Source organism: Sciurus carolinensis, chromosome 8, assembly GCF_902686445.1.
Source record: "Sciurus carolinensis chromosome 8, mSciCar1.2, whole genome shotgun sequence".
NCBI classification, from domain to species: Eukaryota; Metazoa; Chordata; class Mammalia; order Rodentia; family Sciuridae; genus Sciurus; species Sciurus carolinensis.
In genome coordinates, this window is record NC_062220.1 from 29,771,357 (window position 1) to 29,790,409 (window position 19,053).

Consider the following 19,053-nt stretch of genomic DNA (forward strand, 5'->3'; position numbering starts at 1 on the left):
TGGAGGTAAGTGGGGACAGCCGGTGTGGTCTCGTCTCGCTTCCACCGGGAAAATGGGATGATGTACTTCGGCAGTGAAATGGAAGAGAGGAGAGGTTCTCTCGCTGCGTACAGCTTTGGTTCATAAGACCGAGAATACTGACATCCCTGTACTACGAATTAACCTTTGCAGAGAGGACCAGTTTAGATGATGCTCAAGCCCTACTACCATCATTTTAATAAGCTGAGGTTAGGGAATTCGCCAAAGGTTAAGGATAGTGGAAGTTCCTACAGCGAATAAGTCGTACAAATTCTTCTGTAGTCTGTAATGTCTCCCTCAGCCTTTGGGGCCCAGGCACTAAACGCGAATACACGTAATTCTGCCCCACAGTCCCGAGCCTTAAACCTGTCTGTATTCGTAGCGCATGCGTCAATGCCCCCCCGCCCCCCCCGCCCCGCCTCCCTCGCTTTGCGCTCCGGCTGGACAGAGCCTTTGCTCTTTCCGTAGAACTTGAAGGAGAGGAACCAAGCCGTTTCCACGGTGACCGAGCGACAGACTCGATGGTCGATTGAGCAGGTCTGAGCGAGGTTCCCAGAGGGCTGCGCGGGGTCGGGTCTTCGGCGCTGTCATGGCGGGTGTGCTGAAGAAGGTGAGACGAATGGAGGTCACTGTTGGGATTTAGACGGTGGGCGAAGAGTCAACCCAGTAGCCTTTCTTCCCGCGGGGGGTGCGCGCGCGGCAGTGCTCTTGGGGGACTTGTTCTGTTCTTTCAGGAGGTGACCAGGTTTTTGACTCCGTTTGAAGAAGCAAGAAATAAACTCCGAACGAGGGGAATCGAGAGTCTGGCAGCTGACTTTAGACCATGTTAGCCAGGGGAGTCGTGGTTTTGCTTAGTAAAGGAAAAGCATGCGCAGAAACCATAGTAAACGCGAATTGTGTTTTGTTTTTAAACAGACCACTGGCCTTGTGGGGTTGGCTGTATGTGAGAATCCACACGAGGTATGTACCTTTTTTCTTTCTTCATTCCTGGGTTCCGGAGGAAGCCTGGAACCCTGCGACGCAAGGACAGGGGATACGGATGTTTCAAACCCTCAGTCACAACCCCGCAAGAGCTCTTGACAAAGACGGTAGCAACTTCTTGATCCAGTGCCACTCCTTTTTCTTTCTTTCATTTTTTTGGCCATGACCTCTTTATTAAGCCACTTTTTTGTTGACTTTTTCCTTGGTATTTTCGTTGCGGCAATTGTACATACACTTCTGTCAGCTCCCTCCCAAATCTGTAACTCCATTTTTCATCCTTTTCCCCAACACACCGTTTCTGTTTAGGTGCCATGGATTCCACACCCTTGACTTTGCTTAAGGCATCACACCAGCAGTTGCCTCCTTTTCCCTTAATATTTTGAAATGCTTCTAAGGAAAGCAAAATAAACTAAACCCCCTTTATCCTTACCCTCTCTTCAATAGTCACACCATTTCTCTCCTTCCCTTTATGAATAACTCAGAAAAGTTATCAGTATTTACAGCCTCTGATTTCTTATTCCCCCTTGAATGTACTTCAGTCGGGTGTTGGCCAAAACTTGTTTTCAAGGTCACCATTGATCCCCATGATGCCAAACCTGGTGGTTAGCCCACATTTCTCAGTTCTGTTGATCCAACAGTAACATTTTGACACATTTGATACTCTGCATCAAGCACTTTGTTTACTGGGTGTCAAGACTTCTTAACCTACTATTCCCCCATACCTTATCTTTTGCCGCCTTTTGTGGTTGTTCTTCATCTTCCCATTTTTAACATTTTTGTAGTTTTTCCACACTTGGTGTTTGGATCTTTGTTTAGATTTGATCTCTCTTGGTGAGTGGACCCAGTTTTAATGGTTTTAAATACTACCTGTACACACTTAAATTTCCCTATTAAGTATTGACCTTTCCCTTCATGAGAGTCATGTATTTTATTGCTTAGTGAATATCTCCACTGTATTTCAGACAGGTAACTCAAACTTAACATGTCCAATAAGTGGTTTCTGATCTTTTTCCTAAAACCTGCTCTTTGCTCAGGATTGCTCTTCTCAGTGAATGGCAGATCCATTTTTTTTTGAACTCAAGTCAAAAACCTTGAAATGATCTTTAATTCCTTTCTTTATTTCACACCCTACATTTGCTACTTACACCCTGAAAATATATCCAGATTTTGATTACAGTACTGTGTTTCAGTATATGCTGGGTAGTGCCTTTGGTGAAAATTGAATCCATTTGGTGTTAACACAATTATAGTCACAAACAAGCACTGAATATTATAACTATTCAGTTAAATTTTATTATACTCATGATCTAATGCTTGCATATTTTTTTTTATTTCTTCACAAGTTCAAGTAAGAAAAACAGAAAAAATCTAAGAGAATTTGCAGTGCCTAGGACCTCAGTTTGAGAAATACTGATTTGCTGAATGATTTAGTTTCCAAGAAAGGTCATCAGCATTAAGTTAGTTTTATTTCCGCTTATTACTATACTTTGACTCATGTACAGCTTTTATTGCACATACAACATACAGAAGAAATTTCCACATTTTTATTCAGTTTTCCTGAGTTGTAAAGGGTGGGGATATGATATAGACATGAAGAAATTGCAGTAAAGAAAAAATGTTTCTTTAAAAAAAAAGCACCAGATGTGAATCCTCTTAAATTTTTCTGTCTGTGATACTTTTTTTTTAAGTGTTCTTTCTATGGTGATATTTTAACCTATAGAAATTTGTATGGTTTGTCTTTCAGAGGCTAAGAATATTGTATACAAAGATTCTTGATGTTCTTGAGCATATCCCTAAAAATGCAGCATATAGAAAATATACAGAGCAGATTACAAATGAGAAACTGGGTATGATTAAAGCGGTAAGTAGCTAACTCAGTTTTGTTCTTTTGGATTTATAATAGCCTATGTAACATTTAACCAAAAAACTCAGTTGCTTATATTTTGCACTTCCTGCACAATTGCTCTCTTACTTGTAATCTTCCGTGCTTTTCTTCCATCTTTTTCTCCCCTTTATTCAGCAAACTCTTGCTTAATAAGTGCTTTCTAAATGCAAAACACTATTAATTACTGGAATGCAAGAATCAGATCAAGTCCTATCCTGAGGTAACATTGTAGCTGTACCTTTTACTCTTCTTCTCTTTCTAGTTTAATTCTTTATCAATCTTTTGCATTTAATCCATAGATACTGGATGGTAACTCTGTTGTCACTTTTGATCTTAGGCTTCTAGTCTCTAGAACTGTAAGAGAATAAATTTTCGTTTTTTAAACCACCTAGTATATGTATAGTATTATGGCAGCCAGGCAAACTAATACAAGCATTTTACAACTTCCAAATCAAAGGCACTAGACAAGAACACAGTAAAATACTGCTGTATTTTTCATACCAAACTGTATTGCCTTGTTAAATTTTTATACTATCAATTATTTCTTGAACTTTGTGTAATTATCAAAAGTAGTGATCATAAATTCCCGAAGTATTTTATATATTATTAGAATGCCAGCCTTTGTCTTTGAAAAGAACTCCTGTCTTTTTCTTTGGTATACAGCAAAACAGTGCAACTTAATTTGGAATATTTATTCTTTTCCTTGGCAATTGTGGAAGTAATTTTAGAGATTAAAGTCTCTAATGTAGAAGTTCATTTTTTTCATTTTCATTTTCATGTTTTCCTTGAGGAAAATGAACTTAGGCATTTTTTTTCCCCATCATGGAATAAGAAATTTCCCTTTTTCTTTTCATGAGGTGAATCTCAGTTCCACCTTTGATTCTTTTTCTGCTTTTCTTCTTAATAACCTTGTTTTCCTTTGATTGTTTATTCTATATGTTCTTTTTTAGCCTCTCCCATTTTATTATTATCTTCAATAATCTCAAGATAATACGAGTGTTTTTTTTTTTTTTTTTTGAGCTGGTTATGTGATGTTAACCTTTATCTGCATAATTTTTGTGCAGAGCCATCTTTGGGAATCATGGTCTTAACAGAATAAAGTTTTTAGCATGGTATATAAAGTCCTCCAAGGTCTGGCTCTTAGTTATTTTCACAATCCTATTCTGTCATTTTCTCTTACATCCTATACTTCAGCATTGTCAAGCTGCTGGCAATTTTGTGAATTCCATGCAATTTTATTTTTGTATTCATTTGTATTTTCTCTCTTCCTGGAATGCCCCTAACCTTCTCTCTCTGGCAATTTGCTATGGTTTGAATATGTCTTCTCTAAAATTCAGGTGTCGAAACTTACTGGCCAGTGTGGCAGTATTAAACGGTGGTTGGTCCCTGAGTACTCCTCCCTTATGAATGAGATTAAGGCTTTTACAAATAAAAGGCTTTGCACAATTTAGGCTTTCTCTTGCTCTCTGCATCCACTGTGTAAAGAACACAGTGTTTCTTCCCTTCTGAGGATACAGCCCTCACTGGACAACTGAACTCACAGTCCTAATCTTGGACTTCCCACTTTCCAGAACTGTGAGAAAATAAATTTAGTTTATAATTTATGCAGTCTCAGGTATTTCATTATACCAGCACAGATAGATTAAGATAGTTCTTATGCAGTTTTCAAGTCATCACTTCTTTGTGATACCTTTTCTTAGCTCTGGGTAGTTTGACAACTTCCTCACCTCTCTTGTTGTACCTGTCATATTGTAGTTATGCCTGTCTCCTCTACTACTCATAAGCTACTTATGAATGATATTGAATTAATCTTCCTACCCTAAGAATCTAGCATAGTACCTGTCACACGAGGTCCCTGAGAAATATTTGTTTATCCAGAAGGATAAATACAAATAGATTTTGACAACCCCAAACATTTCATAATAGTTGTATCTCTGATTCCAGGTTTTGGTAAAATTATCATACTTTTTTTAGCCCTGCACATGGTCATCAGTGAACATTGTTATGATTATCAGATATCTATTTACCAAGCCTAAGATTAAGATGGAAATGAAAAAAAAATTATATTATTACTGGGGAAAGAGTAATGTAGCATATTGGTGAAAAACATTGCTTTGCATCCTATCCAAGATTATCATTAGCTCTGATACTTGCTGAATTACGTGATATACTGTGTATTTTTTCTGTCCGATTTTTTTTCATCTATAACTTGGGTATGATACTACCTACCTTAACAATTGTTGTTAGGATGAATGAGGTTATATTTGTAAAAACCTTAACCTGGTTCCAAGGATATAGTGAGCTCTCATTATATACCTTATTAAGCTTAATGCATTATGCCATTGGTAAATAAATATCACATTATTGATTCACTATCAGTGAGACAAATTTGTAAACCGTTTTTCAAAATAGTTCTTTCCTGAGTTAAGAAATATGCTGAACATTCTTTGACTTCTTTACCTCTTACCCACTTCTGGTTCTGTTATAACTGTGACCTGTTTCCTTGTTTTGATTTTGAGTTTTGGGCTCATTACTGAGTTAATTTGGTGCTAAATTGTCTTTCTGAAACATGCTCATATTTCTTCTTCTTCCCTTTCAACTATTTTTTCAAGTTAGTTATGTATTTAACCAAGAAACATTTATTGAATGACTATTTATGCCATGAGTAGTTCTAGGCATGGACATTAGTTCCTAGATGACAGTGAAAAAAACATAAAAATCCTTGCCCTTGGAGCTTACACATTAATATGGGAGGCTCTAAAATAAATAAGTAAAAAAGTTAAGTAAATGAAATATATGGTATATTAGAAGCTAACAAATGTAGTGAAGAAAATAAAGCAAGGAATAATGATTTGTGCTGTGCTAGGGATGGAGGATCTTACTACAGAATGTATTAGTATCTTAGGGCTGCTGTGTAATAAATTAACACAGACTTTATGGCTTTAAGATAATAGAAATTTTAAAAAGATAATAGAAATTTACTGTTCTATTTCTACATGTTTAATCGTCTGAAATTGGTATCAGGAGCCCAAATCAAGTTGTTAGGGCTATGTTCTCGTGTCTCTAGGATAGAATTTGTTCCTTGTCTCTGCCAGCTTCTGGTGACTTTTTGATATTCCTTGGCTTGTGGCTGTGTCACTCCAATTTCTGCCTACATAGTAGGTTATCTTCTCTCTTTTTTAATGTATTTTCCCTCTGCCTCTCTTTTATTAGGATACTTTTAGTGCATTTAGGGCTGATAAGGACAATCCAGGAAAGTCTCCCATCTCAGGATTTTAGTCATACCCACAAAACCTTTGCCATATAAGATAATACTCCCAAGCTCCACACATTTTGTGGGACATTATTCAGTCTACTGCAATATAAGCTATCAGTAGTCCTTATTAAGAAGGTGATATTTCAGCACAGATTTGGAGGGAGTGAAGGAATAATCCATGCAGATATTCTAGGCCATTCAGATTCTCCGAAGCAGGAACATGTGAATTCTTGTAATTAAAAAAAAAAAAATCATTGTTTTTCTTTCTTTTAATTCTATTTATAGAACATAAAAACCACCTAATAATGAGGAAGGCTTCCTTACATATGTGTATATGTGTTGTGGTTCCTGACACTCAAAAAGCTTAGTATACTAGAAAATAAATAAATGTCATTAAATGTTCTAGGTACTTATTTATTAGAATCCCTCCCGCCCCCCAGTACTGAGAAGTAAACTCAGGGCTTCATCCATGCCAGGCAAGCATCCTACCACTGAGTCACATCCCCAGCCCAGCATTTTCTTTTTTAAAAATCATTTCATTAAATTATAATGTACAGGAATGGAACCACCATTTGACCCAGCTATCCCACTCCTTGGCCTGTCCCAAAGGACTTAAAATCAGCATACTATAGTGATGCAGTCTCATCAATGTTTATAGCAGCTGAATTCACAGTTGATAGATTATGGAACCAATTTAGATGCCCTTCAGTAGATAAATGGATAAAGAATCTGTGGTATATATACACAACAGAATATTATTCAGCCGTAAAGAAGTATAAAATTATGGCATTTGCAGGTAAATGGATGGAGTTGGGGAATATCATGCTAAGTGAAATAAGCCAATCCCAAAAAACCAAAGACTGAATGATTTCTCTAATAAGTGGCTGATGATACATAATGGGGTTTGGGTGGAGGTAAGGGAAGAAGGGAAGAAGAATGACAGAAATGAGGGGTGGGGAGGGGGCAGGGGGAAGGTAAGATAATAGACAAAATCATTACCCTATGTACATGTATGATTGCGCAAATGGTATGACTACTTTGTGTACAACCAGAGAAAGGATAGTTGTATTCCATTTGTGTACAATGAATCAAAATAAAAAAAATTATAGTGTACATAAAGATATACAGAAATCATAGTGAATTTTCATAAAGTGATCAGCTCAAGTTAATATTAGATCAAAGGACACTTCTAGAACACTAAAAACTCTCCCTTGTTCCCTTTTAAGTTACTATCCTGCTAGCAGTGACTATTCTTATTTCTAACATGATAGATTCATTTTACTTTTTTTGAACTTTGTATAAATGGAATAATCATTATGTACTCTTTTGTGTCTGATTTCTCTCCATTTAATGTTATGTTTGAGAGAATCACCTGTTTTTGTGTATAGTTGTGGTTTATTCACTTTCATTACCATATAGTATCCTATTATATTTAAAATACCATAATTTATTGATCTATTTTTGTCATAGATTTGATTTATTTCTAGTTTGGGGGCTAAAAATTTTGCTGCTGTGAGTATTCTGGAACATGTCATTTGTTTGGCACATACCCAAAAAGGGAATTTCTGGGATCATAGGATAGCATTTTTTAATTTTTATTTTTTGGTACCTGGGATTGAACCTGGGGGTGCTTAACCATTGACATCCTCAGCCATATTTTATTTTTTATTTTGAGACAGGGTCTCATGAAGTTGCTTAGGGCCTCACTAATTTGCTGGAGGCTGGCTTTGAACTTGAAATCCTCCTGCCTCAGCCTCCTGAGTCACTTGATTACAGGCATGGGCCTCTGTGACTGGCTTATTTTTAATGTTAATACTTTCAGAGGAAATATAGAAAACATTAAGAAAAGCAAAGTGATATTTTAAAATCTATTTTAGAAAGACTGAATTGGTATCATTTGCCTTACCTTTAATAAGCATATCAACAAATAATACTTTTAATATTAAGACAAACAATATAGCAACAGGGAAATTAAATGAATTTTACCAGTTATTTGGTAAAAAAGTTAGTGAAGGCATGTTGATAGGAAAATTATGTTTGTTGTAAGGGTTTTTTACATATTGGTTTTCAAAATACAGGGTATTAAAACATCCCTGTAGTGTGTTCCACTATCTAATGTTTTTTTTTTTTCCTGAAATGACAGGAATCAGATGTTAAAAAATTAGAAGACCAACTTCAACTTGGCCAAATAGAAGAGGTGATTCTTCAGGTAAAGAAAAAGTTGAACATTTAGATGTTTGATTTCGAATGTTCATTTTATATAGAGACACAAAACTGATATTCTAGAAAGAAAAGAAAGGCTAAATTTCTTTGTTTATATATTAATTCATCAAATAAGACTATATTTAGAAAATGTGCTACTTCTAGCATGTGAATGCCAATTAAGTATTTAATCATTAATTCTAACTTGAATTTTTGAGGCTTCACTTGGAAGACTGGAGTTTGATATTCTTTCAATTTAATCAGCATGTTCTTGTTAACAGTGTAGTAACAGTGTGAGTATAGTTTTATATTTAAAGAGCTTGGCATACTTTTAATATGGAGAAAAACTAATGTTTTGAATCATAAAAATGTACTTGTTTTTTGGTTATTGGAACATTTGACCAAGTTGAGCAATTTTTAATTGTACACTATATTTTTGAAAGCTTGATTTTACATTGTTATCTGCATACTGATCCTGACAAATAATGATATTGAATAATAAATACAAGTGTGATTGTGAAAAATTATCATTAATATCATTACATATTTAAGATTTAAATATTCTATTTGGATATCTTTTTCCTTTCTCTGTCACTATAGCCATTACTTATTCAAGAAAAAAAAAATACACAGTTTAATTTTGTTTAAATAGAATTTGCATTCTTTCCCCTTATTCATAGATAGGTTACAGGAATGGGCAACAGAAGGAAACAGACTAGAAAAATACTGCTTTGTGCATTTGATAGTTTTTAAAATCATCTACAATATTTTTGTTGGTAAGAATGCAGCGTTTTTTGCATTAGGAGCATGGTGAATTTAACTTCTTAAAACTGGCTTAAAGAAGTCTGATGATACTATGCCTTAAACTGACCTAAGCTTCATTCTAAAATTTGTTGTCTCGGGCAAATTCCTTTCATCAGAACAATTTGTCTGTTTTACAATAATTTAGAGAGCTGAATATATGGCAACATGACCTTTTCTTCAGTGAAATATGGCTGACTGCCTAGAAAATAATTGAATCAAGAACATAACAGCTTTTTTCATAGAATTTGTTTCATTATAAAAGTATTTTAACATCATTACAGAAATCTTTTAAAAATAGAGGAAAATCTTTTTCTATTATGAATAACTTTGATTATTATGGTTGTACCGACAGACTTTTCCATATTTTGTTACTATATTAGGATTAGTACCTTCAAGTAAAATTACTAGTGAAAATCCCTAACATGAGTTAAATCTAAGCCCATAATACCAAATTATTTTCTGATAGGAATAATCTCTAGTGCCATAGCAGTGTTTCAAAATACTGACTTTAATACATCGCTACTGGTAAGAATGCAATTTAATTTAATCTGGGAAAATGATGCCTTATTTTTATTTGACTTTTTGTTTTAAATAATCTGTTTCCCTCCATTTATTAGTAAGTTTAGATTTTTGAAATATGTTTTTGTCTTTCATTTATTATAGATTATATTCATTAATAGTTTTACCATGTTATTTGATCTTAATGTTCTAAAATATTAAGATTTAAGTTGTTTTTTTTTTAATATAATAAAAGACATTAACCTAAACTTTTGCCACATTGTCTGCATATCCTTTAGTTATAGCAAGGCCTGTTTTCTTGGCCCTTCTATTCACTTGTCAGGTCGACTGTGATAGTAGTAGTATTAAGGGAACCTGATGCAAACCTCTGACTCTTGTCCTCTTCCTGTTTCTATGTTTTGTTTTTCTTTGATCAGCTTGAGTTTAGTTGATACATTAATTGATCATGAAGTTATAGTCTTAAGGAATTTTAAGTATTTTTGAGTCAGCTATGCACTTCACATTTCATGGCAATATTAAATTTAAATTAATGTTTATTTAACCTGATATGTCTAAAATATAATTTAAATGTAGCCATTTTTAATACTAGGTCTTCAAAATCTAGTGTGTAGAAATAATAACTTTAAAATTGCATGATATTCAGAGTAGCTTAATGAAATCTCACACTGTCCCATTCTGCCAGGGATGTGAGTCATTCCTTTGTTCATTGTATCTAAGCTGTATGTGCTGCCTGTCTATTACTTTGTAGCTCCATTATCAGAACAACTGTCATGGTATTATAGTGCTTGGGAGTTCAAGTAATGCTTATTTTACTTAACACAGTAATTGTTTTATTATTACTTATTGTTATTAATCTTTTACAGTTCCTAGTTTATATATTAAACTTTATTATAGATCTGTATGTATAGGAAAAACAATTTTATATAGGGTCCAGTATTATAGATGGTTTCAGTAGTTATCTACTGGTGGTCTTAGAATGTATTCCCATAGATAAGAGGGAAGTACTGTATTTTTTTTTTTTTTTAAGTGTGGACCATGGTAAAATAGTTTGAAAGACATTGATAAGATGAGTAGACATACTTCTGATCTTAAAGAACTTGTAAAGCAATTAGAATTGAAAATGCACTGACTAAATTTTTAAACATTCTAACTAGAGCAATTCAATAAAAAGATACTGTTTCTTACTCATGACTGTGTAACTGTGAGAATTAAGGTAACTTAATATATAATGTTCAGCATTTGATGGTGAAATAAATCATGAGATAGTAATATGAAAGTAATACTCTTATAATTAAATTTCATTTATTAACTCTGGTAAGTACCTGTTGAATAGTCAATCAAATGATGTTTTTAAAAAATTTTTATAACAGGCTGAAAATGAATTAAGTCTGGCAAGAAAAATGCTGCAGTGGAAACCGTGGGAGCCATTAGTGGAAGAGCCACCTGCCAACCAGTGGAAATGGCCAATATAATCACTAAATGTCTTCTGCGGGCTGATGGGAAACTGATGTAATTAAATGTTCTGTTATTTTAAAATGTCTCCATGTTCTTGACATAATCAAGAAAACTGACACAGGACATATTGAAGAGACTAGCATTTAGGGTCTTATGAATCAGTTTTTGATTTGACGAGTATTTGTCCAGATTATTTCAAAGATGGTATTTCTTTAAACAGAAAGATTGTGGGAAGATCTGAAAGTTAACTAGAAAAATTCCTACAGATCTTCATTTCAGAGACCAAAATCAGAGGCTTAAATCTCTTTAGTAGTATCTTTAGCATGTTACTTAATTTCATTTCATTATCCTGAAAAAAAAGAGAAAAAGTACTTTATTATTATTGTCTAAACAGCTTTACTGGTCACCGTTTGAGATGAAATAGTAAGCATGAAAATGTTCAGTTATGAGAATAATGGCAAAAATAGTTTGTGATAAAATTTTAAATTGTGGACTTCCTTGGCTATGATCTAATGTGTGAAGAAAATTTAAATATATAATTCTATAATGACTTTCAAATCCATTATAAATATCATTTTATTTTAGGCTGCATTTGAATTATTTACTTTCTCTATTTCCATATTTTCTTCATTTTGTCACATTTTGTTGTTACTTCATTAGCCTTGAAAACCATCTGATTAGAATTCATTGTACAGTTGAAGTGATTGATTTTTAATACTTGAAAAATTTTTTACTGTTACGGAGGTGGTTGGAAAACCCTTTCCTTTTGTTTCATTTAAGGAAGTTAGCTTTCTGGCCCTTAGCCTTTAATTTTATGGATCAACCCAACTACCTCAGGATAGAGGTAGAATTTCTTTTAAAAAAGAGGGGAGTTTCTGAAGTTTACCTGGCACACATGGGTTTATATTCAAAACATCTTAGTTTTATGGGTATAATTTCAGAGTGGAATCACTAAGTAGTTTTCATTGTTTCCAGTATGGATGCAGCTAGGTATAAGAAGACAAATGCCGTTCAAGGAAGGAAGGTGGCAAGCTCATGGTTTGACAAAAATCAGATTACTTTGCATCCATCTTCACTTTTTCTTCCTAGCTCCCCATTATTTCCTAATACCCAGTTAAATTTATTTTTTTCCTTCATAGATGGATAGTTCTTCTTTCTCAGTCTGGGGGTGTTTATATATGGGTTGTCTCTTCTGAGTTGTTCAAAAAGAGAAAAAAATAGTATTTTTCCTTTTTCCTAATATATTTCTTCATCATAAAACTATAACCTATATGCTAATTAATATTAGGTAGTAGGTAGATTGGCTTACTTCTTAGCAGTCAGATGGCAAGGGAGATCCTTGTGGAGGGGAAGTAGAAGTGTTAAGAGGGAGAGTCAAGCTCAGGGTTCTCATTCTTGCAGTTCAGCACCATTGTGAGTTCAGTGACTAAAGTGAGGAAAGTTGTTAACCTCTCAGATGGCCTATTTTCTCCTCTGTAAGAGAAACAGCATTGATGATTTATAACTTCCTTTTGCAGTTCTAACATTTGCCTAAATATACAGTGTATTTGCTAAGTTCAAAATATAGAATCCTAAAGCATGTGTGCATGGATGCTTTTAAGCTAATTTTCTAACAAACTTTTTTTACATTAAAAAAAAAAAATTGTCTTGCTGTTCCTTTACTATACTCTCAGTCTCATTTCTCCCATGATTTTTGAGTATCTTTTATGTTTCACCAACAGCGCTACTGTAGCTTTATTGTTGAAAGGGGACTTTATTGGTGTTTCCATTAGAATTGCCAGTTTTAGAATAATGTATTTGTAGAATAATAGCAAGTATTTAAACCTAATAGTTAATGATTTTTGAGACTTGAATATGAATACCAGGTACAGTGCTAAGTACTTAACTAATTTCACTCATTAAAGCTGCACCACAACTTTAAGAGTGAGATACTGTTGTTCTCATAAGGAAACACAATCCATCATGAATAGTGCTGCCCTGCTATATGTAACACAGGGTGCTGGAGGAACTAAGGCAAAGAGATGATTTAATAACATATGCAAGGTCACATAGCTAGTCAGACATGGAGCTGAATTTTGAACCTAGACAGTCTTGCTCTAGAATTCATGCTCCTAACTTTGTATTATGTTGTTCTTTACTAATATGCTTGGGATGCCTTCATTCCTGCCTATACCACATAGGTTGAACCCAGCAAACCTAGATCTTGCTCCCTTGATCTTTCTGTCAAAGTAATTGTAAAGAACAATATGAACAAAAGTAGTAAGCTGAATTTCACTTTGTGCAATGATTTTCGGATTTGCACAAAATGTTAAAAGGATTGATATCTAAAAGATAGTGCATTCTTCTGCATTTACTGGTAGTCCAGCTGCCTGTACAACTTTACACCTGATTGTTCTTATTCCTTCAAATCTTTTTCCATTTGCTTCCTATAAACTTCCACATTAAGCATCTGACCATTTTGCAGATGATTCTTCTATTCACAGATCTTCAGTGTTGCTCAGTGGTTTCTAGACTAATTTGAGTAATTTTCAGAATGGCTTATTTCAGTTTGTAGTAGGCTCCCAGTAGGTTTCATTTGGGTGAATCACCATCCTCCAGCTACTTCAGAAGAAAGAGAACTAATCAGTTTGAGCTTTGCAAACAAGAAAATGACATAAAATTTGACACCCCTTTCACAACTGGACTTAGTGCAGAATATTTCAATTTCTGGGCATTCTTCCAGATGAAATGACTTTTATTGGGGATAATCAGTTATTATTCAATGTGAAATGATTTTGAAGTGAAAGAAAGTATTAATAATTTCATAAGGATGCTAGGTATGTACCATGACTATCCTGGACAGATAGGACATCAGGCCCCCCACTGAAATAAGGCTCAGATCTCAGGGTTGCCATCCATCCTATAACAGCAGGAGCTAGAAAACTAAACACATTGTCATCTGTAGTGAATGTGATGCTATCAGGAGTTAGGTTTCAATGCGTCCTTTTACAATTCTCTTACCCTGCCTTTCCCTCACATTTGTGGATGGAAGAAAAAGTGCTTAGCTTATATTGATGTTTTCCTTTTCTGATCCTAAGATATAGTCAGAAAAGTAAAGCTAGTTATTTTTTAAAAAGATTGTCTATGACTGTTTTCAAAGGAAGAAAAATCAATAATGTCTATGTAGGAATATCCTCACATATGAGCTAATATCAACTTTTTATTTTCTCCCCAGCCTCCATGGTTATATAAACAAATTAACAAGTGTATTCTGGGGTTTAGGGTTAAGTACAAAGTTGTTGAGCATATAACCAAGTATGTTTTTGTATTTACTGAATGCTTTTTTTTCCATTAAAACTTGATTTTCAGTGAGATTCTAGATTGTAGATTTGGGTTATTGGTGGGGACTGGAGAAATTTATTTGAAAATCTATTTAAAGTAATAAGCTAAACCTCTAGATAGTGAAGAAAAGTAGTGAGAAGTGACTCTGCATAGACCTTCCCAGATCCCAGCATTTTAATGTTTTCTTTTTCATACTATTAGAGTTGATAAAGAGTGCTCAATAAAGGAGGCAGGGTGATCATGGTGCCATCAACACAAACTTCTGTGAACATAGTGGTAGGGCATGGGAACATAGGAGCAAATCATAGAAAGAAACCAAAAAGACCAAATCCAAGTTTAAAATATTTTTGAATGTTCCATAGAATTCAAGAGTTTGCCATGCATCACTTACAACTATCAAAGTAGTCTTATAGCAGCTAATTTTTTTGTGCTGTGTTTATGTGTAATTTATGATAGATTAGCTTCTACAGATGAGTGAAAAAAAGCATTGCAATTTAATTTTTGTGGACTTCTCATGATCTTCAACACAAAAATTATTAGGTGAATCCTTTAACTTTCCTAAAGATAAGTATTATTTTATTATAGAATAATTGCATTTTAATATTTTTTCTCTAATTGTAGAGTATATTCCTTTTTTTTAAGGGAAAAACAGGCCCATCATTGCTTATCTAAATTTCACAAATCTCTTAAAATGGAGTTTTTTCATAACTCATTTGAAAACAAATTTAACTAACTGATGGAAGGCTATTCATTCCATCTTAAGATGAGTATATTTTTGCCTTATAAGTATTAATGTATTTGATTCAGGACTGTTTCCCAACACTGAATATTATGTATTATAGAGTATATGTCCATATTACCTTTCAAAAATCAGAATATTCTAAATATCAAACATCTGACTCATCCAGAAAGTTTTCAAAAAAAGTGACTATCCACCTGTATTTCCTGTTTCTTAACAAGTTCATAAGATAAAATTTTAGTACATATAGATAATTCTCAAAGCATAATTTTCAAAAAGGTTCTTAATTTTCTCAATTATTCTAATATCCCTTTATATCAAGACACATTTTAACTTGGATAGCAGTGGAAAATACTTTGAAATGCTCGATTTCATAAAACCACTAGATGGCATCTTTGTAAAAATATAAGCACATCAAAAGAAGTGCTTATATAAATAACTTCTGAGGAATGAAGGTAGATGTTTTATGAGAAATAAAGATAAATTATTTTGGACAACAAATCCTGAGAAAATAGATTTATGGTGAAAAGCAAAATAGAAAGTGATACTGCAAAATTACTCTTCTACTTCTGAAATTTTTTTCCTAATGATCGTTTTCATTTATTTTACATTTACATTTATATAAGAAAGCAAATATGTTTGTGTGAGAGAGAGAGAGAGAGAAAGAAATTTTGATGTGCTTACAATCTCCAAGCTGCACAAACTACTTAGGGATTCTACAGATTAGGTAAGGTATTGTAAAATTGAGTTGTATAAAGTAAACTCCATGCAAACTGTAACAAAATATGAACATAGTTTGGGTAATAGTTCACATTTAACACGGTGAGATATTTAACAGAATTCTCTACTGTTTCCTTCCCTCCATTTCCTGCCCTATTCCTAATGCTAGTGTTTTCAAACTGCTGGTAACATGATCATGAAAAGAGACAAAAGTGTTAAAACTAATGTAAATCAATTTTATTTAAGACTATAATACTTATTTCATATTCTAATAAGTATGCATTTCAAAATAGCTGGAATGTGTCCCATTTTAAAAATGGTACTGGACATTAGGAAGTCATTGGAGAGAGAAGAATGCAATTTTAACAAAATGGTATAAAGAAATGCACCATTATGAATGAGGGAATGGACCTGTACTATTTATAACAAAAATTTAGGTTTATTCTACATCCCTTTTAAATATGGAAGGGTGTTGAATACAGGTTTAAAATCTGGGCTTGAGTCAGCCTGGGTATAATCCTAGTTTCTCTTTAAACCTCTTTGTGCCTTCGTTTTGTCAGTGAAATGGAGCTCACACCAGTTTCTCAAAATATTTGTAATTATTAAGTTAAAAATATATGTAAGGTACTTATTAGTAATAACACTTACATTTTAGCTGTTGTTATATGAGATAGCCACATGAAATTAGCTACATTTGCAACAAGAAAGTTATCTTTCACCCAACATTATTCCTTTCTTCTTTTAAAAATTCCTTAAAGAATATTGGGGGGAGGGGGAAGCGATTTATATTTGAGTGCTTTATAAAAGCTTTGCTTGTCCCGACTAGTGAACTCTTCAGTAGTAACTGTCTTATGCTGCAAGGAAGCTGAAAGCGAAGTATTGAATAAGCAAGTAGGCACTTGCTATTGTGTACACCACGTTCTCCTTGGTCAACTGCTTACCTCTCACTATTTTCTCTGATTCGGTTTTTTAAAAACTCTAAACTTTAATAGCGGTCAGCATTTATTTCAGAGAACCATTCCCTGAAACGCTCCTGGACCTGGGTGAACACTGGGCACACCCCTACCCTCTGGCGCCTTTGCTTCCTGCCGGGTTCCTCGGCTGCGCTAGGGGGCGGGGCCCGGCGGGAGGGGGTGACGCCTGGGCCGTTGCTGGGATACCACCTGCAACAGAGTCTTTTTGAGGACCAACGCTGCATCCAAAGAGCCCACGAAACCGCTTGGCCCGGGTTACCTGCGTTAATTAGCTGGGTAGGACAGGTTGTGGCTGCCCTCTCCTGGCCCGACGCCTAGGCCGGGCCTCGCGCGGTGACTACCGCGCTGGACCAGATCCGGCCCGCGTTCCCGCGGCTGCCTACCCAGTCCGGGATGTTCCACTTTACAAGTCCTGCGAAGAGTCCCAACTTTCTCCTTCCTTTCTAGCTCCGCTTCTCTGATTTGGGATTTGCTGCAGCGTCAAGCTAGGAGGTGTACATCCCCTCACACCCAAAGTGCCTGTCGCCGAAATAGTACAGAAACCAAACGTAAGTGAAGCCCAGGTCTGGCGTTAGAAATCGTTCCGCCGTTCATTGACTAGGAAACCGAGGGCTTTCAGACTTCACTCACCAGTCACGCCTTTCCTCCACCTTGGTCCGTCGCCTCTTAACAAGCAAAAACTCACCAGGCCCATCTGGTAGAAAGCGAGACTGGATCTCTGTCTTCATACTTACCCAACAGTCTAGGTGTAACACGCGTTAAATGGTAAACGAAATCATGCATTAGAAGTGAAAAGGGAGACGTTTTGGGGTGTGTGTGTTCATAATAGAGACTGCTTTTTATTTTAATAAAATCAAAACGTTTGACTAGATAACACATGAACAATTAAATGTTCAAACAGTGAAAAGAATGAGCAGTGATATTCTTCCTTCTATCGGTAGTGGCACCTGAACATTGAACATACTGTTCTGCACTTTGCTTTTGCATTCAGTACTGTGTGTTTTGGAATCAGTTTCTATTATTATTGATCTACCTCATTTTATTTTATGTACTTATATTTCATTGTGTGGTTTTTCTAAGCATATCGTGAAATTTGGAAACTCTCATAAGCAAAAATATTGATAAATTTCACTACCTAACAACCTAAAATTTTGATATAGCAAAAGACAACAAAAAACAACGTGTAATGGGAAATGTAAACGCACGCATAACAAAAGGGTATTTAGTGAAGACTCATAAAACAATATAAGAACTCAAGGAAGTAGTTAAGGGGCTGTTCTTGAGTCTGTAATGTGGTGCTGCCTTTTTGGAAAGCAATTTGATGGGATTTAACAGAATTACATCTGCATATTCTTTGATTTGTTCTTTCTAGTTCTAGGAACATATACTTACACTTGTATACGGAGATAAATGTACACAGGTGTTTGTAATAGTAAATGCTATTTTAATAGTAAGAAAGTGGAGATGGCCTAAATGTCCATCAGTAGTGCAACAGCTAAGTATTATGTGGACTTAATCCTGTGAGGAAGTTTTTGAAAAGAATGAGGTAGAAGAATATGTTTTATGTAGAAATAATGTTAATGGGTTATGTAAATATTTAATAAAAGTAAGTTGTAAAAGAATCAGTTTTAAATATACAGTAACATATTTAAAGATATATTACTATGAGCATAAACAAGTTTAAATACATAATTGTACCTTCACAGACAGTTTCTGAAAAGATAAACTGTTAACACTGCTTAACATTGAGAAACAAAATCAGGGTATCTGACTAATAAGAAGACACACTTTTTATTATATCCCTTACTGTTCTATTAAGTTTATCATTTTTGTATGCGTTTTTTGTATTGCTCTCTTAAAAACAGCAACACAGCAACAAAATTAACATCAATAGTGGGAAGACATTAAATAAAATATTTTCAAATTATGATGCTACCTACCTCTTTAGGCTGAAATTTTACATTTTACATTGTGACCTGTAATGTCTGTGCTTTGTTATTTACATTTTGTATTTGCTACAGTGTGAGTTTATACATATTTATATATAAAAATGTAGCATGTTAATATACATATAGGGAGTATTGGGAACCAATATAATTAGCTGCTTATACTAGATAGGTTAAGAAACAAACCGTGCTGTTGAATTTTCTATACAGTTTAAATTGTAACCAATTTAACA

At 34.5% G+C, this 19,053-nt stretch overlaps 2 protein-coding genes across 2 annotated transcripts in view; both read left to right on the forward strand.

Moving 5' to 3' along the window:
• The first annotated feature begins 517 nt into the window (after window positions 1-517).
• On the forward strand, window positions 518-12,766 carry Ndufa5 (NADH:ubiquinone oxidoreductase subunit A5). The gene is made up of 5 exons (XM_047562533.1): window positions 518-628; window positions 934-978; window positions 2,744-2,860; window positions 8,284-8,349; window positions 11,036-12,766. The coding sequence occupies exons 1-5, from the start codon at window positions 608-610 to the stop codon at window positions 11,135-11,137; spliced, it is 351 nt and encodes a 116-aa protein (XP_047418489.1). The 5' UTR covers window positions 518-607; the 3' UTR covers window positions 11,138-12,766.
• Window positions 12,767-17,058: 4,292 nt separating this feature from the next.
• The window catches only part of Iqub (IQ motif and ubiquitin domain containing), a 79,662-nt gene continuing 77,667 nt past the window's right edge, over window positions 17,059-19,053 (forward strand). Inside the window, exon 1 of the mRNA XM_047561459.1 lies at window positions 17,059-17,422. The gene's annotated coding sequence lies outside the window, so the exon portion shown is untranslated. The remainder of the gene's footprint in view (window positions 17,423-19,053) is intronic.